We start from the raw sequence: 27,124 nt of genomic DNA, 5'->3' as shown, positions 1-27,124 counted from the left end.
GAGCAGAACAATATTCTGTGTTCACCACACTGATTTCTCTTCTTGCACACTGAAGATTAAATATCCTAGCCTTCCTTCGAGAGAGGTCGGGACCATGTGACTGTGCTTCAACCAAAGGGATGTGATCAGAAGTGGTGTAAGCCATTTCTAGACCTGGAAGATGAAAAGCTAATGTAAGAATGGAAAATAACACACCAAAGAAAACTGAATACTAAGCTAATACCAAGCTGACTTACACTTCAAAAGGCCCAGAAAAGTGGGGCACACAGAGCCTTTTTAAAGAAGTAGCCAGAATGCCATATCCGCTCCCCTAGACTCCCCTACACTCCAAAACCCTCTCCAATCAAAAATCAAAGATTTATTCTCTGAAGAGGGTAAAACATGTTCTCTGCACCAGGAGATACCAGGTGCAAGGTGAGGGCTAGGCTATAGAACTGACAATGGGGGTGCTAAATAAATTAATAGATATTGGATGCTGAGACCCCAGCCCTTCACCCTCCACTTGGTTCCTAGCATGCTGGTGGCTGGCGTCTTCATCCTCCAGTGAGGAGACTGGAAGATCCTTTTTTGTAAAACCACTCCTAACACCCATTGGCAACTCTGACATATATGTAAGCCCTTGATAATTTAGGGACCTCAGTACTTAATTCTGAGAATTACTGTTTCACTATACAGTTGGTATTCTGTGTGGTAATTGTTCTCCATCCAGGAGTGTCTACATGGCAATGGTATTATTAACCTGATAAAATTATTAAAATATTATTATTAACCTGGTAAATTTATTGTTAGGAACATGTAAGACACTCAAAATATTTGCACAGTGCTTTAACAAAACAATTTTTTCATCTGTTATTCTATTTAATCCTCAATCCCTTGAGGGAGATATTGTTGACCTTGTTTAACATGAAGAAACTCGGTCTTGGGAGGATAAGTAACATTTCCAAGCCCCCCAGGTTATATCAGGGATAAACAGCCTAATCACTGGGGCACCTACTATAAGGCATTATCTTAAGTGCTACGAAGTCTTCAAAGTCTTAAAATACGGTAGAGTACACACCCCAATGTAAAATGTAAACAAAATGCTATAAAAGTACAAATGAAAGAGACTGCGGGTTCAGGGGAAGTTTTATTATAGAGGCAGCATTTGAAATGCGCCTCTTCAGTTCAGAATACTAAGCCTATTATATTGAATAAACAGCAAAATAAATAGTATGCCAATTATTTTTTCAGAGGAATTTAAAATCAAGATAGTTTTTTTTTTCCTTTTTCAAATTATTTTCCCATTGTGGTTATCACAGAACATTGAGCAGCGTTCCCTGTGCTATACAGTAGGTCCCCGTTGGCTACCTATTTTAAATATAGCAGTGTGTACATGTCAATGCCAAACTACCATCCGTACCCCCCGCCCTTCCCCCGTGGCAACAACAAGTTTGCTCTCCAAGTCTGTGAGTCTATAAGAAGAAGATACTTTTTTAAAAATCTTATTAAGACTGAAAATCAGAGCCTCCAAATAAACAGGATATAAGAATGTCCAAACAGGGTTTCTTTTGCCTGTACAGGTGTGCAACATTTTATCCAATCAGTACCTTCCTTACAATGTATTTGTAAATTGTATCTTTTGAACTGTATCATACTTTAGACACACTTGTACATTCCTAATTAAGGAAAGAATAAGCCCTTTTGCAAAAGAGAATCCTTTTACAAAAATATCATCTAAGTCACTGTTCTATAAGTATTCATCCAAAAGTGGGGTCAGGCTGCTTGTCCCTCTGAAGCCAATAAAGAGGCAAGGCTGGTGGAAAGGAAAGTTTGCTTTATTTCAGAGGCCAGCAACTGTGGGGTAGGGTGGAGTCCTGCCCAAAGGCCGACTCCCTGCAACTGACAATCAGGGGGCAAGAGCTTTTATGGGCGGAGGGAGGGGGCCACATGCTGAAACAGCACAGTCAGTTCTGCCAGTCCTCTTGAAGTTGGTCATGCTGTGGTCTGATCCGTGTCATCTTGATGTTTTCAGTAAAGTTAGTCTTCAGTTCCTGGTCAGTTTGTTTCCATTTCTTTGAGCCCAATTCTCAGAATTGTGGCAGCGTATGTCATGGCTACAGTCCAGTCATCATGTAGTTCACTTCTTCTACCTGGTGGGGGTTTCAGTATCTACAAAACAGCTCACAGGATATGGCTCAGAATATTATTTATAGCCCTTGAGGAGGAACTAAAATAAAGGTCCTTGACTTTGCTTAATGACTAAACTTTTTTTTTTTAATTTATTTATTTACTTTTGGCTACTTTGGGTCTTTGTTGCTGTGCGTGGGCTTTCTCTAGTTGCGGCGAGCGGTGTCTACTCTTTGTGGCGATGTGCAGGCTTCTCATTGCGGTGGCTTCTCTGTTGCGGAACATGGGCTCTAGGCGCGTGGGCTTCAGTAGTTGTGGCATGCAGGCTCAGTATTTGTGGCTCGCGGGCTCAGTATTTGTGGCTCACGGGCTCTAGAGTGCAGGCTTAGTAGTTGTGGCACATGGGCTTAGTTGCTCCGCGGCATGTGGGATCTTCCCAGACCAGGGCTCGAACCCGTGTCCCCTGCATTGGCAGGCGGATTCTTAACCACTGTGCCACCAGGGAAGTCCCTTAATGACTAAACTTGTATTATTTTGTCCTGTTTGTTTTCCTTTGCTTCTGCATTTTCTCACTTCTCTGATTAAATTTATTCTTTGACTAAAGTTTTTCTACAGACGAAAGGCAGGCAGTGGACATGGTGGGGAAAGGACCATAGGGTCCTGCTCCGTTTCAGCATGAGACTTTCAAATGGAGAACTCCTATTTATGACTATCAGGAAGGGGTGGCAGTAGAGGTGGGATAATTGAAATGAATGGAGCTGGTAGGGTAGAGTGGTTGGAGCCCAATTGCGGACCAATCCTTTCTGTTCCAAAGGAAATGAAGAACACTGAATTCATTTTGGGTCACTTCAAAAACTGGCATGACTCTTAGGTAGTCTTCTGAGGACTCTATCCAAAATAAGAGACTCAATAATAGAATCCAAAGGAGGACTCAGGAGATTACATATATATTTATTTTATTTATATTTATTATATATATATATATATATATATATATATATTTTTCCCTTTGAGAGTAGAAACTTTGGTTCAACCTTGTTTTCCCCAGGGCCTAAAAGAAAGGCTGATGGAGAATTGCAATTCAATAAAAATCTGTTGAGTAAATGAAAACAGCTGGGGATCCAGCTCTCTTCTCTAAAGTCAGCCCTTAAAGGCAGTGAAATGAAGACATCAAGAATTTCAGCAAGGAGTGGGAGATGGGGGTAGGTGAAATGGGTGAATGTGGTCAAAAGGTACAAACTTCCAGTTATAAGTAAGTTCTTGGGAGGTAATGTATAGCATGGTGACTTTAGTTAACAATGCTGTATTTTATATCTGAAAGTTGCTAATAGAATAGATCTTAAAAGTTCTCATCACAAGAAAAAAATTTGTAACTATGTGAGGTGATAGATGTTAACAAAATTTATATTGTACACCTAAAACTAGTACAACATTTTATGTCAATTATATCTCATTAAAACTGGGGGAAGATGTTTTTAATAAATAAAACCTCAAGCCCAAATGGCTTGACTAATAATAATAATAATAATAATTAAAGAAGCTGATTTGTGAATTTTAAGTAACATTTTACTGTCAATTTTGGACCTAATCATAGGGCATTAGAGAATATTCTGGCTTACTTCATTAATGCAATGTGGGTTATTTTGTGATAAAGGAAGCAAAAACCTGTTTGCCTACTTCCCTTTTTGTTGTAGGTATGATGTTCTAAATTTCTATGAATCAGAAAAAAGAAAATTTCAGCTCTTAAAACCAGATTGCCTGAGTTTGAATCTCGTCTCTGAACCTCTTAGCCATCTCACTTTGGACAAGTTTCTGTGCCTCAGTTTCCTCATCTGTAAAATGAGGATAATGGCACCTCAGAGCTTGTTGTGAGAATTCAATACATTAACACTTAGAAACAGTGCCTGGCACAAGCTAAGCATGAAAGAAATATTAGTTATTATTATCTTTCTTACTTACTAAAGATAAACCAAGAAAGAAAACTCCATCTCCCCACAAAGGGCTCTTTCACTCAGCTGTCTGGGTTTTCTCTTACAAGCCAAATCTGAATTTCTTCAGCTAAAGTTAATCCAATTTTTCCTGATTCCTTTTAACTTTCTCCTGGGAGTCTACCTGAAGTTTTTTTTACCAAGAGGAGATAGTTATCATTCAAGGCAAGAAAATAGAGCAAAGAATAATTATCCACAGACCTCACATACTTTATATGTGTGTGTTTCAAGCCTTTAATTTGTTTTTTCTCAACATAGCAGCTGCATTCCTAAGAGAGGCTCACAAGGCTAGGTCATGTCTCTACTCTGAGAGATAACTGAAGGTGTATCCTAGCAACCAAGTCACATGGCAGGGCCTTTCAACTACTTTTCTTCCACCTTTGTGGTTTTCATGTAGGTAGAGAATCTGAAGTCTTTAAATGAATGGATGGATGGGTTTTCACTGACTTACTGCATTTACTTGCAAAACTTACCAGTAAAGTAAATTGATAGAAATGAATAGAATTCCTGGGAAGAATATTTAATCCAGACAAGATTCTTTAGATAAGACAAGGAAAGGCCCAAAGATCCCAGCAAGAAGAAATGTTCCTCAATTAATATAGGGATGGGCGGCATCATCCTATATATCACAGAATCAATGCACTACTAAGACCTTGCAAGGTCAGTACCTCCTGCCCTCTCCCACCACCACCCAGTCCATCAGCTATCCATGCTTAACTATCCAGGTCAAATGACTCACCCAACATTTTTATTTGGAAACTCTCCCAAAGAGAGTCCACAGCTCTATTTACAACCCATTGAAGTGTTTAGTGACCCTCAGGGTAATAAAAAACAAAACAAAACTTTCCCTAATAGTGATGCTCAAGTCCCTAAATAAATATTGCCTGCAACACGTACCCATTGGTGCCATGACATATTTGGGATGCCTTACCTCAAGTGGGCTCTAACTCTGCTCCAAAACTGCTTCATTCTTTAAGCCTCAGCCTCAGACACATTCTCCATGTTCCTTCCTTCTCTTCAAGTCCCCACTTCCTCTCACTCACAGCAGATGTTATCCCCTCTTACTTAACTTACAGTATTTAGGTTCATCTAAGCTCTCTTCTTTTCCTCTCATGAATATGTTTCTTCACTCAGCCTCATTGCTTTTCCTCCTCTCCCTGAAGACCTCTCTTTGCTAAAACCAACTACTCCCTGGCGTCCATTCTCCAGGATCTCAACTATCACACACTTGCTCTTTCCTCTTACATTTTCAATGCCTCCCTCACCAGTGGCTTTTTCCCTTCTGATATAAACACGCTCCGGGTACTTGTCACCTAAGAAGACCTGGCTCCTCTGCACCAGGACCCTCAAGGAAGCATCCTACTTTTCTCATTTAACCATCAAACTCTGAAAGGTAGCCTGCCTTTCTACTAGCATTCCTCACCCTCCACTCACTCTAAATTCTTGACTTACTCACTCTGCAGATTCTTACATTCCATATTCTATCCCAGCCAATTTATTCACACAGCTTTCAGTGACTTGATGATGTCGTCTTTATCCTCTTCTTACTGCAACTCTTTTCCATTTTGAGGGAAGGCCTCAATTTAAAGCCTAGTTCTACAAGTTAATCCACCTCTCTGAGCCTCTATTTTCTTTTTTTAAAATTTTATAGTTGCTCTATTTAACAAAATTTATGCCAACTTCTCTATCTATATACATATGTGTTTTAAAATCAGAGCAGCAGACACACAAACTGTTAACACAGGACTTATAATAAATCTTAAAACATGTTACACCATGTTTTGTTTTCCGCTCATACTGACATTGACAGATTCAAAATTATTCCAAAGGCTGAACAGCATCATGTCTTCATTTTCTCGGGTGGTTTATATGGTATGTCCTAAAGAAAGAGGGATGGAATTTTTGAGGGTTAATACATTGTGTTCAGTTTAGTTCAACCAACAGTTCTTGACCCATAAGAGGGGCTCACAAAGTGTTTTGGACTGGGGATAAAAATTTGAATAAAATAAATCTATTTGAGTATACTTGAAAAAGCTTTTTTCACTGTCATATCATAAATATAACAAGGTCGTCTTGTTTCCCTTCCCCCAAAGTAAGAAAATCTATTTTAAAAAATAAATTAAAAATGATTTTAGTAGTAAGTACTATGAATAACATTTAGTGAGTAGAGATCCTTCAAAATCAAGGTAAGAAAGAGTGGACAAATACTCAACACAGTTCTGCACCTACCTTCTCCAATTTTGTTGGAAATATGTTCATTTCATGACATGAAGCTACATGTTGACAAGATGTTTTCTAAAGTTCTCGATATGGGGAAGACAGCCATTTTCTGCTTTCTTGTTTTTTTTACAACTTCCAGGAGCCCTCTTAATTCCTTAAAAAGTAAGTACTATAGTTCTGAAAATCTCAAAAAGCTTAGCTACATATTCTATTTACAAAATTTTTGAGCCTCCGTTTTCTGATCTGCAAACTGGGGATAAGGATATTCACTGTACAGATCTTTGTGAGCATTAAATGAGATAGTATATATAAAATGCCTAGCATGTAATTGTATATATGATGGCAGTTATTTTTATTTTTCATTGGTGTCAGAGATACTGAATATTCTGCCTTTCTGACTACTCCTTTGTTTCTTTCATTAAACCCTCTTACTTCTTCACTCTGCCTCTGTCAAACTTTAAAAGTACCATAACTTTAAACAGCACATCTGCATGAATAACCTCCAGACTCACCTCCAACCCTAGCTTCCCTCCCTGCTCCCTTGGTAGTCAAATTCAATCAAATTAATTATCATAAAAATAAATATAAATAAATGAAAATAAATTCTTTGCCCAAAAAGCTAATTTCTACCATTTATGTTCATATAACAGCCATCCTTTTGGCTATCGAGGTTCAGAGCCTTCATCAAGTTCTTCCTCCCTTTGTTCGAGCAAATTCTTGTTAATTCTGGACATTTTTACCATCATAATTTCCTTTATGTCTATCCCTTCTTTTCCCTCCTTGCTCAGTCAGTATCATTAGGCCTTCAGGACTTTTTATCTGAATTATTGCAATGGCCTCTTAAGGGATCTTCCTGCTTCTTGTTGAACATATTCCTATCCATCTGCTATGCTTCAGTTAGAGGAATACTACTAGTGCAAAGATCTGATCAAAACACTCTTCTACCTACAAAATCCTTCAGGACTTCCAGTATAGACCTGGCAACATAAATTTATCATTATCTTCCTAGAAAGCTTCAAAAATCAATAATGAAAAAGGAAGACAACAGCAAACAAACTCCATTTTTGGTAAACTAGGAAAAATTCCAAAATATTTGTATATGTGGGACATTTGTAGGAGGAAAGGGTGAAAGCTGAGGAGAGAGAAACCAGCAGTGACAGTCCTCAGAAAGCACCAACAAAAATGTAATTCCTAGATGTGAGGAACACCCTAAGGTACAAAGTTCTCTCCTTTGTCTGGAACAGCATGTGCAAGAACAAGATGGAGTTGGATGGTGGCAGGAGACCCTCCTGTTCCTGACTTAGTACATATAAGTAGAGGAGGTGAGCCACATATGGAATTATTCAGATAAGCCATGTTTGCAGGAGAGAGTTTTCCTTCATGGTAGCTGGGAAGAAAACCTTCCAGCTGTGAGTAATAACTGGCCTGGAATGCTACCCTGGGCCCATTATAACCCAACTCACTAAATGATAAATAATAAAAAAGGAATTAGCATACAGATTTATTCTAAGAAAAAAATAACAAAAGAGCAAAATGTATTCACAGAAGACTAATATTCTATAAAAATGTTTCCAGGGAACAGATGAACATTATGAGTAAATACTTTACCATGAACTTTAAAAAAATTAAATCTCAATGAAGCACTTATCTATGAAGAAATACTTCAGAGTTGGAATACCAAAATTCAGGTAAGAGTAGGTGAGGCAGCAAGAGGAGATAAAATGTGAATAGCACTCAGGAATAAAGTAAAGGGGGAAAAAAATAAAATTATCACAGAATTGCAGAAGAAATGGAAAATGGTACAAGATCAGATACACATTGTGAAAACCCCAGTGCAGGACACAAAGAATAGAAATGAGGAAAATATTTATAGAAGATAGAAAAGAGATCCAACATAAACATACTTGGTGACTCCAAAGAAGACAACCAAAATAACGGATCAGAACAAATATTTTGAAATATAATTACTTAATTTAAAAATATAATTTAAGAATTTTTTTATTCAAAATTTTTAAAACTTTGACCTGGATATTGAAAGGGCCGTGTTATGCTAGGGAAAAAATGGATTCAGAATCCTCAACACCCACACTTAAAATCCTAGTAAAGTTACTGAACGTCAAAGAAAAATAAAAGATACTTTGGGCCACCAGGAAAAGTAATCAAGTCTTTTATGAGGTGAAAATCAAGCTGGCCTCAGACCTTCTTACAGTAACATTCAATGCCAGGAGTCCATAGAGGAATAGATTTTATATTGAACCAATGTCATTCAACTACAATGACTACTGAAAAAGCAAAACAAAACAGTTTAAAACGGTCTAGAACCCTGGAAGTATTGTTCCCTTAAGTTCCTCTTAAAAAAAACTATTGGAGAATTCAAGCTACCAACCAAGAGATGCTTGGTTGGTAAAATCACTAATTGTGAGCATTGATACTAGAATCTAATAGAACTAAGATTAAAAATAAAAATGGGAATTTGAGTAACAGAACAGAATGTAAATGTTACTTTCCATTTACATAACAACAAAAAAAATTAACAGGAGGAAAAAGGGTGAAGGTAAAGTTGGTAGGCTTTTTGCCCATTATTATATCTATGCCTTTTGCCTAAGGAACATAATTTAAGACACAATTCAAGTATTAGTAAAAGAAATATAAGCGTATTTGACAGCACAGAGTAAAACACTAAAAATACAATCTTATTGTAAAACTGAATGGTGGAGGAAAGGAAAGGGAGAAAGGGTCCATGCACTAATTTTATCATGATTGCAATAGAAAACTAATTAATGCTTGCTGTCTAGAGAAACATAATTAGGAGCCCACCCCAGACCAACTGAATCAGAATCACCATTTAAACAAGATCCCCAGCTAAATCATATGCACATTAAAGTTTGAGAATTGGTACCATAACAAATTACCACAAACTTAGTGGCTTAAAATAACAAAAATATACTCGTAATTCTGGAGGCCAGAAGTCTAAAATTAAGGTGTTAGCAGGGTTATATTCCTTCTAGAGGCTTCAGAGGAGAATCATGTCCTTGCCATTTTCAGCTTCCAGAGGCTGCCTACATTGCTTGACTGTGGCTCTTACCTTGTATCAATCCACACTGTTGCTTTCATTTTCACATGTCCTACTACTATGATCCCCCTATGTTCCTATTCTAAGGACTCTTGTGATTACATTGCATAAGGCCCATCAGATAATCCAGGACAATCTCCCCATTTCAAAATCTTAATTACAGCAACAAAATTTTTCTGCCATATAAAGTAACAGCTTCACTGGTTCCCAGGATCAGGACGTTGACATCTTTGAGAGATGGGGGCATCACTCAGCCTACCACAAACTCCATTTGTTCAGGTCTCCGTCATCCTTCCCCATCTCTCAGAAAATTCTACTTCCTCCTTAAAGTTGCTCTGACTTAACTGACAAGAAGTGCTCTAGACTTATTTGTATAGCTTTTACAGAACTTACCGCTTTGTTCTTTGATACAGAGATTTGTATACTTGTCATATCTCTCCTTTATTCCATTCCACCTCCATTCTTATTAGATCATAATTTCCTTGAGGGAAGAGTTAGGAGACATGCTTCCATTCCCATACTCTGCTGACAGTGCACACACTGATTTCATCAAGGACTTCTTAATTGCCAAATTCAGTGCACACGTTTGGGTTCATTTACTCATTCAAAAAATAGTTATTAAACACCTATTATGTGCCAAGCACTGTTTTGGACTCTAAGAATACAACAGTGAATAAAGAAGACTCAGTCCCTGACCTCTTGCAGTTTACATTCTGGTGAAGGAAGTAAGTAATAAACTAATAGATGCATAAGCTAGTGCTCAGTAATGAGAAGAGTTGTGAAGAAGGAAGACCAGTCTTTTCACTTGCTCTCTTTGCAGAATTTGCCCTAATGACCATCCCCTCTTTCTTGAGAACTTCTCTTTCCATAGTTTAGGACACCATGATCTCCAGTTCTCTTCCTATCTCTCTGTTTGTGTGTGTGTGTGTGTGCTTTCTTTCTAAACATTTGCTTTACTTTCATACTTTTTAAGTATTGGTTTTTCAGTTACCCATCTTCTGCTGTCTTCTTCTTGTCACCTTCATGCTAATGTTTCCCAAATCTGTATCTCCAGGCCTGACCCCTCCCCTGCCGCAGACCTCAGTATCTAGTGGCCTCTGGTCATTCCCACCTGGACATACCACAGGCATTTAAGCTCAACATCTTAAAGAATGAAATTCTTCTGCCCCCAAATGCTTGTTTTATCTTGCATTGCCAATCTCAGTTGGGTTCCCAAGCTGGAGACAGGGGAACATATTTGACTTCTCTTTCTCTCTTGCTCCCCACTTAAAATCTTACCCAAGCCTATCAATTTTGCTTTCTAAATATCCCTCCATCAAAGCTGCTTCTTCAGGTTCTCATTATCCCTTTCCTAGAATGCTGCAAAACTTTCCTAACTGCTTCTCCAGTCCACTGCTCTTCCAATCCATCCTCACACTGCTCCAGTGATTTTCCTAAGTCATAAATCTGACTGCGTTGTTTCTGAGACAGAGTCCTCCAGTGGTTTCTCCATGACTTCAGGATAAAACAAAACTCCTCCACATTATTTATGTCTTTCTATTCTAGCTTCATCTCTCTCTGCTTCTAACTCACACTATACCCCAAGCATTGAATCTTCAATGTTCATCTTCAATGAAAATCCCATGAATTTTCCAAATTCACTGAGTTATTTAACTCCCCAATCTTTGCATACATGATTCGCTTTGCTAGAACACTTTTCTTCCTCTCATTTGTCTAGTGAACTAATCCCTTAAAACCAGGTGTGGCTATTACTTATGCAGGGAAGATTACCTGCAGAAAGAGGAAATAATAAAACCATATTTTAATGTCTTATACCTACTTGTTTTCATTTCTATGTCAGGACCTTTGCACTTGATGTTTCCTCTTCCCAGAATGTTTTCCCCCCAATTCTTCACGTGATGGCTTTTACTAATCATTTAGGTCTCAATTCAAGTGTTACTCTCCGGCGGGTCTCCTGTTCACTCATTTTAACAGAGCAGCTCCACCACCCTGATCATTATCAGTACTATCCTTAGACCTGTGCTTTCAAGGGCCTTCTCCATGGCCACCAGGGATCCCGCACCAGCTAGGGCTATAGTACCATACGGTGGGGAGGGTAGGGACTGAGCTGACATCAGGACCTGCATAGACCCCAGATCCATTTCAATACTTCAGGGCATTTTTGAAACTTCTGTTTCCCATACAGGATCAACCAGATGCCCCAAAGTACTCCCAGACTTGTGCTATGAGGTTATCCAATGACTCCATGTCCAGCCTTGGTTTCAGGAGGGCAGCCTGGCCAGCAGATCACTCCGGCTGACTGGCACAATACTTTTGTCCTGGGATCATATGAAATGGGTTACCAGAATGTTGCTGCCACTTTGATTTGGAATGACTCAAATTTTTTATATAGACACAGGTCCTATATATCCTGGGAATGACACTGCTCCTTCATAGCACTTACACGTTCTGAACGTTCTGCTCCTTCATGGCATTTACACACACTCTTTATTAATTCATTTATTCATTTATTTTCTGGGTGCCACTCCTCCACTAGAAGTAAGTAGTAAGCTATGTGAAAAGAGTAACCTTAGATATCTTGTTCACCACCAGACATTCAGTGCTAAAACAGTTCCTGGCACCAAAGGTATTCAGTAAATATCTATTGAGCAGATAAATGAATGATTGCATGAAATAGTGTATTTAATTACAGACCTCTCTCCTTCTCTAGAATGTAAGCTCTCAAAAGACAAAGGATTTTGTCTTATTCACCTTGGTCTTCATACTGGCATAGTGCCTGCCATATGAGAAGGCATGAGGTCAATATCTTTGAATTGATACATAAATAAATAAATGAGTGAATGAATGACCATATAATATCTAGACTCGAGGTTCTTAACCTTGTCTTCACAATTCTAACGTGTAAATGACGTTAAGAACCTCTAGTTCTTAAAAGCTGTTAAGAAACTTTTAAAACTGCAGTGCTCAGGACCAGTTAAATCAGAATCTCTGAGGATACATCCCAGGCATGAGTATATTTTAAACTCTCCAGGAAATTTCAGTGTTCAACCACAGTTGAGAATAGGGTGACCAGCCATCCAGGTTTGTGCAGGACTGAGGGGTCTCCCAGGATTCAGAAATTTCAGTGCTAACACTGTGACTGTACCAGGCAAACTAGAATGGTTGGTTACCCTAGCTGAGAACCACTGATTCCAACTGTCACCCAGCACCAATCTTGAGTGATATATTTTCAATTTTTGAAAAGTCAAGACTCATCAGTTTCATGCTTTCATTTGACACTTACCTGATTACATTCAGGCAGTTCACGTTGACCTCAATGACTGCTTTCTGCTATGTGTTCTTGTTCAGATTTGTGTGGCTACTATTGACTTGGGTGACATACAAATTTGTGGCATACAAATGGCAAGGGAATGATTAAACCATTACAGCAGGTCAGCAAGGACCAATAGGGCAGCTAAGCTTCCTTAGCTGGAAGTTAGCATAAAGTGCTACCTTTCCCAATGCAACTCCATTGAGCCTTCATTTTTCATTCTCCTTCAAAATGTTGACAGTACGTTCTGACACATTCCTATTTATCACTTATGCATGTCAGTTACCCTGGTATGAGCTTGCAGTCCCTGCTGTTATCTGAGGAGACAAGAAATACTTTTCTTAATGGAAAAATCCCTATGTAAACTGAATTAATATTTATCATTCCAATTAATCTAATTCCTAATTAATTTACTACAAGTATGTGATTTATACTGAACCCATCAATATCTGGACACCAGAATAGAAATGCTCTTTGACCCTTTGACCTATGAAGGGAACATAGCACTGCAGCTCTCTAGGGCCTTGTTTTTCAAAGGGTGGCCCTAGATCATCAGCCTCAGCATCGCCTGGGAGCTTGTTAGAAATACAGAGACTCAGGTCCCACCCCAGACGTACTTAATCAGAATCTTTGGAGGTGGGGCCCAAGAATCTGTGTTTTAAAAACCTCTCCAGATTATTCTTATGCATGCTCAAATTTGAGAAGGGGTCATCTAGAGAACACTTCACTTACCTAATTCTTCACATCATTATCTCAAAGCCCAGAGAGAAGAGGTAAGGGTAAGCGGAGGAAAGAAACGTGTGGCACAGTGGCCCAACTCGGCTGCACATCGAAAACACTGGAGATCTTAAAAACTATCTGCGCCTGGCTCGCCACCCAAGGCACCTTGATACCATTGGTTTGAGGTGCAACCAGGGCACAGGGATATTTTAAAACCTTCCCAGGTGATTCTAATGTACAGCAGAGATTGGGAATCACTGATACAGCAGCCATATCCCCAGCTCCTTGCTTTGGGCTTCCGCTGATGAAGAACCCAGAGGAATGGGCAGCATCAGCATTTTCCATCCCTCCTTCCTTCACAAACATCAGAATCAGCAGGGACAAAATGAAGGGAAAACTCACTGAGTCTGAATCTCACCTCTGGCATAATGAATGCTTATTCTGTTTACCCTCTGTTAGTAGCTGTTTGATCTTTAACCTCTCTGGACCTCAGTATCATCTGTCAAATGGAGACAGTAAGACCAAATTCCCAGGATTATTTGGGACATTACATATGATAACATGTGGATGTGCCTAATACTTTGCCATTCGAAAACATCTGATGCAGGAAAGAGTGTCATCTCTTTATCCTGCTCCCCTGGAGGTGGGACATCCAGCAGCATGAAGTCTGGCAAATATTTAGGGATGTGTCTTGCTCATTGCACCAAGGATATTGATGAATTGAAATAACCCTGTTCACGTGTGAGTTCATTTATATAATCCCATTTCAGTCTCACATCTCAGCTGGGTAAACAGGATAACTTTATTATTTTTTTTTTTTTTGCGGTACGCGGGCCTCTTACTGTTGTGGCCTCTCCCGTTGCAGAGTACAGGCTCCGGACGCGCAGGCTCAGCGGCCATGGCTCATGGTCCCAGCCGCTCCGCGGCATGTGGGATCTTCCCAGACCGGGGCATGAACCCGCGTCCCTTGCATTGGCAGGTGGACTCTCAACCACTGCGCCACCAGGGAAGCCCAACAGGATAACTTTTATTGTCCCCATTTTACAGATGATAAAACAGTGGCTTAGAGAGGTCCAGTGCCACACAGCAGTGAAATGGCAGACTCAGATCCTCTGACTGTAGCCCATTTTTCTCTTCATTCTCAATCTCACATCCCGCTGCTTGGCAGGTTGCATTTATGGACAGGATACATTGATTTAGACCAGCTCTGTCCCAGTAAACCATCTCTGTGATGATGGAACTGTTCTCTACTTGCACTGTCCAATTCAAAGGCCACCAGCCACATGCGACTATTGAGCACTTGAAATGTGGCTACTATGAGTGAGGAATTAAAGTTTTAATTTTAATTAGTTTAGATTTAAATAGCCACATGTAGACAGTGCAGATCTAGTGACAGAGTCTGGAGAATAATGGGAAACTGAAAAATTGTTCAGTGGTTTCTACTCACAAATCAAAGTAAACCTCAGCCACTTGTTTGCCTTTGTCTTAAAAGATCCTCTTAACTCTTTTTCAATAGAGTGTTAAAGCTGGCTCATTTTCTTGACAAGGGCACCATCACCATGCAATATATAATTCAAATGATGCCTTGAAACCAGTGATTGGCCAGCAGAAACAAAATGTGTTGTAGAGCAGGCTTCTCAAACTTCAACATGTATAGGAATCACCTGGGATCTTGTTGAAATACAGATTCTGATTTAGTAGGTCTGGGGTGAGGCCTGGGATTCTGCCTTTCTAATAAGTGCCCAGGTGATGCTGCCGCTGCTGCCCTGTGAACCACACCTTGACTAGCAAAGCTGTAGAGCAGTAGTTGGGTTAATATTGTCTCCCTTCACTCCTGGGGACGTTTGGCAATGTCTGGAGATATTTTTGGTTGTCATGGCTTGGTGGGGGAGGTGCTGTTGGCATCTACTGGGTCCTGAGATGCTGCTAAATATTCTACAATATATAGGACATGATAATTATCCTGCTCAAAATGGCAGTAGGGCCAAGTATAAGAACCCCTGCTGTACAGCCTGGTCTGCTCTCCAGGAAGAGGGGGTGGATGGGAGAGCGATGGAGTGGGTCTTCTTGGTATAATAACTGAGTGCTGTTTTCTCTCTCTCATTCTTTTCTCCTACTTATCTACACACAGGAGCCAATGCCTCGGCCCCAGACCAACTGAGCTTAGCTTTAGCCTGGAACAGAGTCGACATCGCCCGCAGCCAGATCTTTATTTATGGGCAACAGTGGCCGGTAGAGTATACGTTGTCACCCCTGAAAAGCCCACTTGCTTGGGCAAGGGTATTTGTTTAAGGAATCTCTGAGAGCGGCTCAGGAAACCGCTGCTTTTTCTTTAGGGTGGAAATGTTCCTTTGTAGCTGTCCTCATTCTCAGCTCCCTTTCTTATATTTAGGAAAACACTGTCATCTGGTGGAAGATATGGCAAAGCACAGCTCCAAATGTTCCAAACATTTCCATCTCTCTGAGTGGCCTTTGATAGCTATGTTTAGCTGCAACTAATGCCATTTCTTTTATATGCCTGAAAAAATATATATAAGACAAAATTGTGTTAATTAAAACTAAGTAAGGAGCAGAGTTAGCAGTTTGTTTCTGGTTGTCCCGGAGGTTTCTGCTGCCATGTGGTGGCACCCCATGCTGGTGTGGGGCTGGGTCGCACCTTAGGATACAGAATTAGCAGGCTTCCACGTGCCGGTGCCATCTGGTCCTGGAGGCTGAGCACAGGTCCTCCCTGAACTCAAGAACAATACAGAGTCAACGAAAGCTTTATATAACTGTTCTTGGTTTGTTTCCGTCAACTGGCTCTACCAAAAATAAAAACTTGGAAAATTGGCCATTGGGTGGTGTATGCTTGTATGCCCAGGAGGCAGCCAACAGTCTGGGATTTGACTTCTGTGCCTGGAATCACTGCAGGACAACACCTTCATGTACAGGTCTTTTTTAACCCTTCCTCTGCCCCAGAGAGCTTCTGCCTAGGATTGAAACCCTGGCTTCATTTAGTGCAAATGAATTACTAGTGTGGAAAGATTTGTCAAGGAATCTGGACACCGGGAAATTTTTGTGAAAGAAGTTAAATAAAACCCTAGTAAACAGACCAAATGACCTAAATAGTTACTGGGCCTCTGTGTAGAAATGGGCGAGGTGGAGACAAGGTAGTATCACTTAACTAACAAAAAAAAGAACAGCCTTCTTTCTGGTCTGTTTACTAGGATCCCTCCTCTCAGGTCAGCCAGGAGTCCAATTTAGAGCCTAAGGAAGATGACAGTGAAGACAGTAAAGTACTCACTCTGGCACTTCACTGGTTTTGTAGAAGTTTGGTCAGAAAGTTGGAAGAGGGAAAGCCTTGTAAACCCTTGCACCTTCTCAGAATCTAGAACAAAAAAAGAGATTCAAGGAAGAAGTAGCTTTTGGAACTAGAGATCCTTGTGTTCTGTTTGCAAAGACAAGCCCCAGAACATAGGAGAGAGTGTGACTGTCCCAGAAGTGGGTTTGGGAAACTCTTGCCAGCATGTTCTTGGGGGTGCTGAAGGTTTACCAGATGTCAAAGGCATCCATTTCTAAACTATTCAGGAGAATGCCAGAGAACTGCATCCTTAGACCCTGGGTCAGACTAACTCTGACTTGATTTGCAGGTGGGGTCTCTGGAGCAAGCCATGTTGGATGCCCTAGTTCTGGACAGAGTGGATTTTGTGAAATTACTCATAGAGAATGGAGTAAGCATGCACCGTTTTCTCACCATCTCCAGACTAGAGGAATTGTACAATACGGTAGGACCAAGCTAAGGCACATTTTATTTTCTCTACTTTTTGTGTGTGTTTGTTTTACCTTCTCCTGCCCCCCACATGTCTGTGAGTCCCTGCCCTCCCCTCCAAATGCATGGATCATTTTCCACAAATGCTCCCTTAGACCTGTATAGACAACAAACACCAAGTCACCAAGAATCCACTTGTTTTAACTGCTCAGTTGTCAGCATCTAAGAAGCAGAAAGTTACGTGATCACCAAAAGGGTAATGTTCTCAGGTTCTTGCACAAAAGCATACGGCTCTGGAAATTAGAACACACTTTATTCTGTAAGCCCAGAGGGTGTTTGAGGCAATCAGCAGAGGAGGATTGATTTAACTCCAAGCATCAAAGGAGGCTGATTATCCTGCACCATCTTGTTATCCTCAGAGCTATAAAGTTCATTCATTCCACTATAATAGGATAAAATGTAAAAACCTCTTGTTTGGAGTTACCCAGAAAGATTTTTTTTGTTTTGTTTTATAATGATTTGTTAATTCATTCACTAGGGATACCAAGAAGTAATCAAAAGAAAACCTACTCTTTATGAAGTTGTTGAGAGTATCCAGTGAGTTAAGTACATCAGCTCTGAGCTGATACTCACTAAAATACAATGAAGTTTAAAGAGTAGATATTGTTTTCCCCCATTTTACAGATGAGGAAACTGAGGCCAAGAAGAGAATTGGCTTATTCAAGATAACAAAATTTCTAAGTAAAGAAAGAAGCCAGTACTGAACCAAAGCTTCTTTCTCAGAAACTGTTTTCCCCTCATTTGTCACAGTGCCTCTTTGTCCCACCACCCACAGCACTAATGAGATGGAGCTTGTTGGCCTGTCCCCAGCCAGTGATAGGTATTAGCTGGTGCCACCCTGGCTCTGTAACATTCCCACTGCTGGAAGTAGAAAACAAGTTAGTGGAATGACCCCACGTTTCTGTTTTCTCTGCAGATTTTTCTCAGTTCCGCATACTAAGGCTTTCAGTAATAATAGGCCAGAATGGCAGAGTGTTAGACCCAGCCTCTATCCCCCGCCCCCCCGACAAAGATCAACAATTAGACAGCTATCCACAGACAAAGACAGCTCTAGGAGAGCTCAGGAGTTCAATTAAGAAACTTCAGCAAAACAGTGGAACAAAAAATATCTGAAAATAACCACACAAAAAAGAGAGGAAGAACAGCTTCATTGTGTCTGTATCACCCTGTCCCCTGAGGCAGCACAGCTCTGTGCCAAGAGGAAGCTCCTCAGCTAGAAATAGTTCCCCTCACTGGAAAAGAGAGAGCCAGTGAGCCTTTCAGGGCACTGTACAAAGGACACACTTCAGTTTCACCCCGCCCAGAGACCTGCAAAGCTGAGACATACTGTGATAGCTAGCAACACAGTATGAGCCAGGCTGACGGCTGAGTAACCACGGTTCCCAGGGACCTGCTCTGCAGAGGACCCCGGCATTTTTCACCAGTGAAGAAACCAATAGCCAGCACAGCTGCCACAGAGCCCTGCAGATTTCACTGGCTTTTGCTCTACAGATACTTGCGTTCATAGACACCAGTCACCCAAGCCCCTCACCACTCCCTCTCCCCTCACCCCTGCTGGCGCCTGGGGTCCACACCAGCAGCCAGCCCAGGCCTCTGTGGCTACACAATTGCACGAACCCAGCCTAGACCCCCATGGCTGACCTCCACTGCTGTGCACACTCTGAAAGCTAGCACCTCTGGCTGTGCACCTGTACACTGCTGGCCTGACACACACCGCCACGGCTGTGGAAATGCAAGACCCTAGAACTGCAAGACCCTGCAGCTACATGAGTACACTCCATCAGCAAAGGCTGCATGTGGACCAATAGCAAGTAAGGAGATTGAATCAGGAATCAAATACCTCCCAACAAAGAAAAGCCCAGGACCAGATGGCTTCACAGGTGAATTCTACCAAACTTTTAAAGAATTAACTCCAATTCTTTTCCAATTCTTCAAAAAAAATTGAAGAGGAGAGAATGTTCCCAAACTTATTTTAGGAGGCCAGAATTACCATAATAGCAAAGCCAGATAAGGACACTGCAAGAAAAGAAAACTACAGGTCAATATTCCTGATGAATATAGATGCAAAAATTCTCAACAAAATACTAGCAAACCAAATTGAAGCACATTAAAAAGATGGTATACCATGATCAAGTGGGAGTCTTCCTAGATGCAAGGATGGTTCAACATATACAAATTAATAAATGTGATACATCACATTAATAGAATGAAAGACAAAAATCATGATCATCTCAGTGGATGCAGAAAAGATATTTGACAAAATTCAACATCCTTTCATGGTAAAAACTCTCAACAAATTGAGTATAAAAATAACACACCTCAATGTAATAAAGGCCATATATGACAAACCCATAGCTAACATCATACTCAATGGTGACAGATTGAAAGCTTTCCTTCTGAGATCAGGAACAAGAAAATTGGGCCCACTCTTACCACTCCTATTCAACATGGTACTGGAAGTCGTAGCCAGAGAAATTAGACCAAAATAAAAGGAGAAAAAGCAATAAAAATTTTTTATCCAAATTGAAAAGGAAGAAAGAAAATTGTCTCTGTTTGCTGATAACAGCATCTTGTATACAGAAAATCCTAAAGACTCCACCAAAAAATCTGTTAGAACTAATAAATTCAGTAAGTTTCAGTATACAGAAGCAACATACAAAAATAAATTGCATTTATGTATGCTAACAATGAACTATCTGAAAAAGAAATAAAACAATTCCATTTATAACAGCACCAAAAACAATAAAATACCTAGGAATAAACTTAACCAAAGAAGTGAAAGATCTATATATCAAAAACTATGACATTTATAAAAGAAATTGAAGAAGGCACAAATAAATGGAAAGATATCTCATGTTCGTGAACTGGAAGTATTAATATTGTTAAAATGTTCATGCTACCCAAAACCATCTATAGATTCAATGCAATTCTGGTGGCATTTTTCACAGAAATAGAAAAAAACATTCCTAAAATTTGCATTGAAACACCAAAGACCCTGAATAGCCAAAGAAATCATGAGAAAGAAGAACAAAGGTGGAGACATCACACTTCTTGATTTCAAACTATATCACAAAGATACAGTAATCGAAATAGTACGGTATCATCATAAAAACAGACACATAGACCAATGGAACAGAATCAAGAGCCCAGCAATAAACTCATGCATATACAGTTAACTAATATTAGACAAGGGAACAAAATATAGGAAACAATATGGAGGTTCCTCAAAAAAATTGGGGCCGAGGGGCGGGGGAAATGGGGAGATGTTGGACAAAGGATACAAACTTTCAGTTATAAGATGAATATGTTTCAGGGATCTAATATACAGCATTGTGACTGTAGTTAACAGTACTATATTGTACACTTGCAAGTTACTATGAGATCAGAGCTTTAATGTTCTCACCATAACAACAGCAAAATGATTATTAAGTGAGGTGAAGGATACGTTAACTAACCTTATTGTGGTAGACATTTCACAATATATACGAGCATCAAATCATCACACTGTACACCTTAAACTTACACAATGTTACATGTCAATTTTATCTCAATAAAACTGGGGAAAAAATAATAATGGGGTTTTCAGTAAAATAAGTAAATGAAAACACAGAGTTGAATGACCTTCATATAAATTAGAGAATCAAGGGAGTAGAGTGATTTATTCCAATGATTGGAAAGAAGTAAGTAGGAAAGTTATAGATCAAGAAAGGCCAATAGATTTCATCACTCCAGTCAAGTCTAATCAGCGTTCCCTAGAGTACTCTGTTGAAAAGGAATATGGAACAGTGAATGGCCTCAGTGATAAGAATAGCTAACATTTTCTAAGCACTATTTTAATAGTTTTATAAACATTTCATCATTTAATCCTCACAACAGCCCTACCAGATAAGTGGTGGTATTATCCTTATTTTATAGATAGTAAGACTGAGTCACAGTTAAGCAGCTTGCCCATGGTCACAGCTGGTAAGCAGCAGGGTCAGGTTTGGAGCCAGGCATTCTAACTCCAGAGTTTGCTTGTTTAATCCCTACACAATACTGCATCCCTAGTGGAAAAAGAGTTCTGATGAGTATGTCCGCCTGAAGGGGCCAGTAGTTGAGGCGGTACACAGGGATTGTCTTGAATACTTGAATGTGTTCCAGCAGTGCTTAAGGATTTGCCATCACTGTTCAAGAGCTTCCAATACAGTCACCAGATTTAGCAAACAAAAATACAGAATTCCCAGTTAGGTTTGAATTTCAGATAAAGAACAAATAATTTTTAGTATGTCTCACATATTGCACAAGACATACTCAAAATTATTCATTGTTATTGGTCAAAATGTACAAAATTCCAAATTTATTTATAAAATAAATGTCATGAGGATGTAATATACAGCACAGTGACTATAGTTAATAATATTGTATTGCATATTTGAAAGTTGCTGAGAGAATAGATCTTTAAGGTCCTTATCACAAGAAAAAAATCTAAGAACTACGTATGGTGACAGATATTAAATAGACTTATTGTAATGATCATTTTGCCATATATACAAATATCGAATCACTATGTTGTACACCTGGAACTAACATATGTCAATTATACCTCAATTTAAAAAAGATGAGGAAACATAAAAGCAAAAGAAGCTGTAAATCAAAAGATTAAGAGATATAGTTACATTTAAAACTTTTAATTTGATACATAAAAAATACATGAATACTAAAAAGAAATACAAAATAGGCCATCAGGGCTTCCCTGGTGGCACAGTGGTTAAGAATCCGCCTTCCAATGCAGGGGACAGGGGTTCGATCCCTGGCCCAGGAAGATCCCATATGCTGCGGAGCCACTAAGCCCGTGCACCACAACTACTGAGCCTGTGCGCTAGAGCCCGCGTGCCACAAGTACTGAAGCCAGTGTGCCTAGAGCCCATGCTCTGCAGCAAAAGAAGCCACGACAGTGAGAAGCCCATGCACCGCAACTAAGAGTAGCCACCACTCGCTGCAACTGGAGAAAGCCTGCACACAGCAACAAAGACCCAACACAGCCAAAAGTAAAAACAAATTAAAAAAATAAAAAGCCATCAATATGACAAATAAATGTTCAACATTAAGAATTAATAAAATGAATGAAAATTAAAACAAAAAAAGAAGTTATTCATTGGCTGTCTGGAATTCAGATTTAACTAGGCATCCTGTGTTTCATCTGATATTCCTGTTCCTGAAAGACAAGAGAATGGCAAACCACTTCACTTTATTCTTACCTTAAGCAACGGTAAGGATCTTTTGCACAATGTCAGAGTTGAACAGTTGCGATGAAGACTGTATGGCCCACAAAGTCTAAGATACTAACCATCTAGCTATTTACAGAAAAATTCTGCCAAACCCTGCTTTAGCCAGTTTCTCATTCATTATGGGTAATAAACAAGTTGTGATTGGCACTGTGCCAAATTGTAGTTCTAATGCAGTAAACTGGCCCTTTTGTCTCCCCCTGCTGCACAGCTAGCCTCTTTTTTTTTTTTTTTTTTTAACATCTTTATTGGGGTATAATTGCTTTACAATGGTGTGTTAGTTTCTGATTTATAACAAAGTGAATCAGCTATACATACACATGTGCTCCCATGTGTCTTCCCTCTTGCATCTCCCTCCCTCCCACTCTCCCCCTCCCACCCCTCCAGGCTGTCCCAAAGCCCCGAGCTAATATCCCTGTGCCTTGCGGCTGCTTCCCCCTACAGCTAGCCTCTTGAATGATGTTTTAGCCCAGCTGTCAACAGAGTTGATGGCCTCTTTTGCAAAGTTTGAATCTAGAACCTCAAATGCTTTTTCTTGAGGAGCCACAATCCAAAAACCTGCCACTGTGTTTGTTTAGAAAAGACAGATACAACTGAGCAACTAGAACAAGGTTCATCTTAATGAACTTCCCCTCCGCCAGCCAGAACCCTTCCTTCCAGATCCTTGTTGCCTTGCCAATGAGAGCCCCTGACTAGCAAAACCATTTGATTCTTCTTTATTGTTTTCAGAGACATGGGCCCTCAAACACATTGTACCACTTGGTCAGGGATGTCAAAAAGGTAAGAACCCTCGCGACTGCAGGTCGGAGGCCCTGTCTTGACTGCTTCCTGTGATTAGAAAGTGCCTGTTTTGCATGAGCTGCCAGAGTATTCCTGTCCCTGCCAGACCCTCTCATTTCAGGACACAGTGTGTGTGTATGTCGTTTAACTTTGACATCTCTGCTTATGATGCAGCTGCAGTTTTATCGCCAGTCTCCGTGGTTTTAGATGCTTTCATTGGACATAATGCTTTCGGGTAGTGGAACCCTAGGCTTTCCCCCCATGCCTTGTGGATTTATGCCATTACCTGTATTTTTTCATGTGCTCCTCACTATTTGGGGAACTCGTTTCCATGCTATCCAGCTGACCATGAAAGGTATATTTATTTACTAGCTCCTGATACAGTGTATCACCGCCACATCTAGCATGACACAGAGCATATAGTAAGCGTAGCTCAAAAAGTCTCAGAGAAACAGAGACTACAACATATATATACGTTCCATTCTGCTAACACTTTATTTTCTCCAATATATTTTTTCACATTCATCATCAAATTTGATGGGGGAAAAAGCCAGTTGGTTTGGATCTAGTAGATTTATGCCCAATTTAAAAATGAGGAGGTTGAAACACAAGGAGGTGAGAACTGTACTGAGTGGTTGGTAAGGAGCTAGAATTAGAACTCAAATCCTTGAATAATCATAATCATAAGTAATGGTACCTAGGATTTAGTGATGACTAGGTATGTGACACTAATCCTTCTATGTGTCTTAGCTCATTTCATCTTCACAACAAATACATGAAGTAGAGTTGTTATTTTATTTTTTTTTTACTATATAGTGTTATCCCCATTTATAGATGAGAAAAAATGAGGCAAAGGGAGGTTACATCTCATCTTAACCAAGTGCTTGTTCTGCCCCATAAAATCTCTTTCCGAGGTAGCTTCAGTTCTGAACACTTGGCAGTGTTCCCAGAAAGTGATGTTTTAACACCAAAGGATAAAATAAATGGTGACGCTTCCCCTACCACATACACATGTACACACGCACACACATACACAGGTATATCCACCTACCAGTTGGTAGCAATTCTTTGCCAAATTCCATAGGACATACTCGGAGAAAGCTACAAAGTGAGGTAAAAAGTAGAGTGCCATTCCTTCATCTCATAGGAAGTCATAGGCTAGAACTACCCTTTAGGTGTCCTGTAGCCACTTACTAATTTTTCCTTCGAAAGGCCCTGGGGCTGATTATAATGTACCTATTAACCAGCTGGACCTTTGCTGATAATGAGTTAAGAGTACTAAAAAACCTCCTTCTGTAGGCCCTTGGGAACTTTACTCCCATCTCTGCACAACCTTACTGAAAAATTTCTCATCCGTGTGAGTGAGTGAAGCCTGTAGTTCTTTCAAAGCAAGGGAAATAGATGCTATGCCATCTGTATATTTTACCAAGATCACACCTTTCCATGGTCTGCCTCATTTCAAGCCACAAACATACCTGCCCTCAACAAACCCACTTCTCTTTTCCTCACGTCTTCCTATTTTGTTTAATTTATCTTGGCATAAAATTTCCTGGAAACTAAACAGAAGTATCTCAGAAGATTAGATGTACACACCAAACATGTATTCTTTGCCAAGGTACTTGTTGCTCATGTTCAAAACTCAAAATGTTTTGAGGTTTTCTAAAATAATAAGTAAAATATCCCCCTCACCTTAATCTAGTCTGTGTCACTGAAGGAATTATGAGGCTTTCTGAAGAGACAGCTGTGTGCCTTTGTCCCTTAGTCCCAGCCACTGGGCAGGCCAAGCCTTCATATAAAGTCACTCATCTACCTCCATCACCAAGCTTCTCAATGTCTTGCCTGATTTTCAAAGAGATTTTTGCAGTTAGATTTTAATGAATATAAATGATTGAAATCTCTCCTAATAGGTTCTCTTCCTCGTAGGACTTTGCTTTGCATATCAGTTTCTTTTTTCTGAAGTTCCATTAGCTGCCTCTTACATTTGCTTACATTTAGTGGAAGGCATGTAGAGTATTTTTAAGGTAGGGTTTTCTTTAACTTCTTGGCTAAAGGTATACCTCAAAAATAATATAGACTAACAAGACAGGACAGGATGGTAAGAATTTGGGAGGACTATCAGTTAGGAGCAGTTTTATTTTTCTTTCAAGTGTGATCCAAATACCAGAGCAAGAATATAGTTATACGAGGATTCATCTACTTACTAATTTAGTAGCGGGAAAAAAATAACAAATCATTCAGGAGAGTACTGAAATGGCTTAGGAAAAATTTATTCTTTTTCTTGAGAAAAGAGACTGCTAATATGGTTGGGAGAAACAAAAGCCTATGTTTAGTTTCTTCCCTTGGGAAGAAATAGGGGCAGGAAATGCAGACTCCATTTATTTCTATGATAAAGGTGAGTGTCTGACTATTGGAGAGCAAGAAAGAATAACAATGGTAGCCAAAGGAGCTGTAAGTGTCTATGTTTTATGGATGAAAGTAGCTAAAAATGAGGTTTTTTTGTTTGTGTTTTTTTTAAGAAGTGAATGAGAGAGAAATTAATATTGGTAAACATCTTCCTCACAGTTTATGCCAATAAGATATGCAAAATCTACAAAAACTAGATTTAAAATGCTAAGAAAATCTTGGGCAGTTTAAACGGTTTTCAAAATTAAGGAACATAATAATTAGCATGTGCTTTGTGCTTTATGGTTATAGGACTTTATGTACATGTTAATTGATTTAATCTATGACAAAAATTAATCAGTAAGTGATAAGCCCTAGTATGAAACGAATGCTGTTCAAAAATTAGAAACACAGTTCGGGACCTTAAACGTAGTGTTTGATAATATGTCTGTAAAATAAAATGTAAATAACTAATGAACCCAGAGAATGCAGTTAGGAATTATCAGACCATCATTAAGTTAACCAGCATATCTCCAAGTCCAACTATCCTTTGAAACCAACAGAACTGAACGTGGAGAATTACTCCCAAGCTAGTTTCAAAACCTTAAATTATTTATATCAAGGGAGCAATCTAGGAGCAATGAGGTAGAGTTAGTATCAGTCAGAAATTTAAAATATCAGCCAACCCAGTTCCCTGAACCTTTCTTGTGCATAAATCCATTGGATGTACCAATGCTCTCATATTAAACCAGAGTGGCCTGAGTCTGTCCGCTTTCCATGAAATCTAACTTGCCATTTTAGTAGCTAACTGTCTGCTCAATTTGTGCCTCTGTATGTTTTAAAGTAGTAGTTTTTCTTTCTTAAATGTACTAATACTTCAGATTGCCTCAATTATCCCTCCCTACCAAAGAAGGGTGATATTTGAGTATTATTAAGAGTAGTGGTGAAATTATGATAACTTAAAATTCAGTTATATGGAAATCAAGACCCAGAGCTTTGCCGAATTTTAAAGAAAAAGCATTTCGGACACACTTTGGGGGAAAAAAAGGACATTTTCATAACTCCATCTGCTGAATTCATGCAAATTTTCAAAATTCTTAATTTTTAAAAGATTGGTTGCCCAGTCTACTGCCATGCCGAACACTGAGGGAATGTCCTCTTTTCTCATGAATTTTCACCAGGTTGGTCTTTTCCCCACTCTCCCTTGGTAAATCTTACAACCAGCTATCATTTTATACCTTGCATACATCAGAAGGAAACAGTATTCTTTGAAGGCTTGTTATGAGTTTCAAAGAAAAAAAAAAAAGTTTCCTAAACAGCTGAAATCTGATAGTGATATCATGAGCTGACATCTGAAAACCAGAGTGCATTTAGAAGAACAGATCTAATAAGTGAATTTAAGTTATTCTTTTAATTAAAAGACATCCTTAGGCATGGCATGGATTAAAATTTAGCCTCAGAGTAGTATCTTAT

At 39.5% G+C, this 27,124-nt stretch overlaps 1 protein-coding gene across 14 annotated transcripts in view; it reads left to right on the top strand.

Moving 5' to 3' along the window:
- Window positions 1-27,124, top strand: part of TRPM3 (transient receptor potential cation channel subfamily M member 3) — a 787,839-nt gene that overhangs the window by 673,698 nt on the left and 87,017 nt on the right. For all 14 annotated transcript variants that reach the window (XM_065879762.1, XM_065879761.1, XM_065879759.1 and 11 more), the window contains 3 exons: window positions 15,549-15,649; window positions 17,047-17,181; window positions 23,219-23,269. In XM_065879762.1, the coding sequence (XP_065735834.1) occupies window positions 15,549-15,649; window positions 17,047-17,181; window positions 23,219-23,269 (287 nt within the window). The remainder of the gene's footprint in view (window positions 1-15,548; window positions 15,650-17,046; window positions 17,182-23,218; window positions 23,270-27,124) is intronic.

The sequence above is a fragment of the Phocoena phocoena genome, chromosome 6 (genome assembly GCF_963924675.1).
Source record: "Phocoena phocoena chromosome 6, mPhoPho1.1, whole genome shotgun sequence".
NCBI classification, from domain to species: domain Eukaryota; kingdom Metazoa; phylum Chordata; class Mammalia; order Artiodactyla; family Phocoenidae; genus Phocoena; species Phocoena phocoena.
Note: the sequence above shows the minus strand (reverse complement) of the source record. Positions and strands in the feature narration are given on the sequence as shown.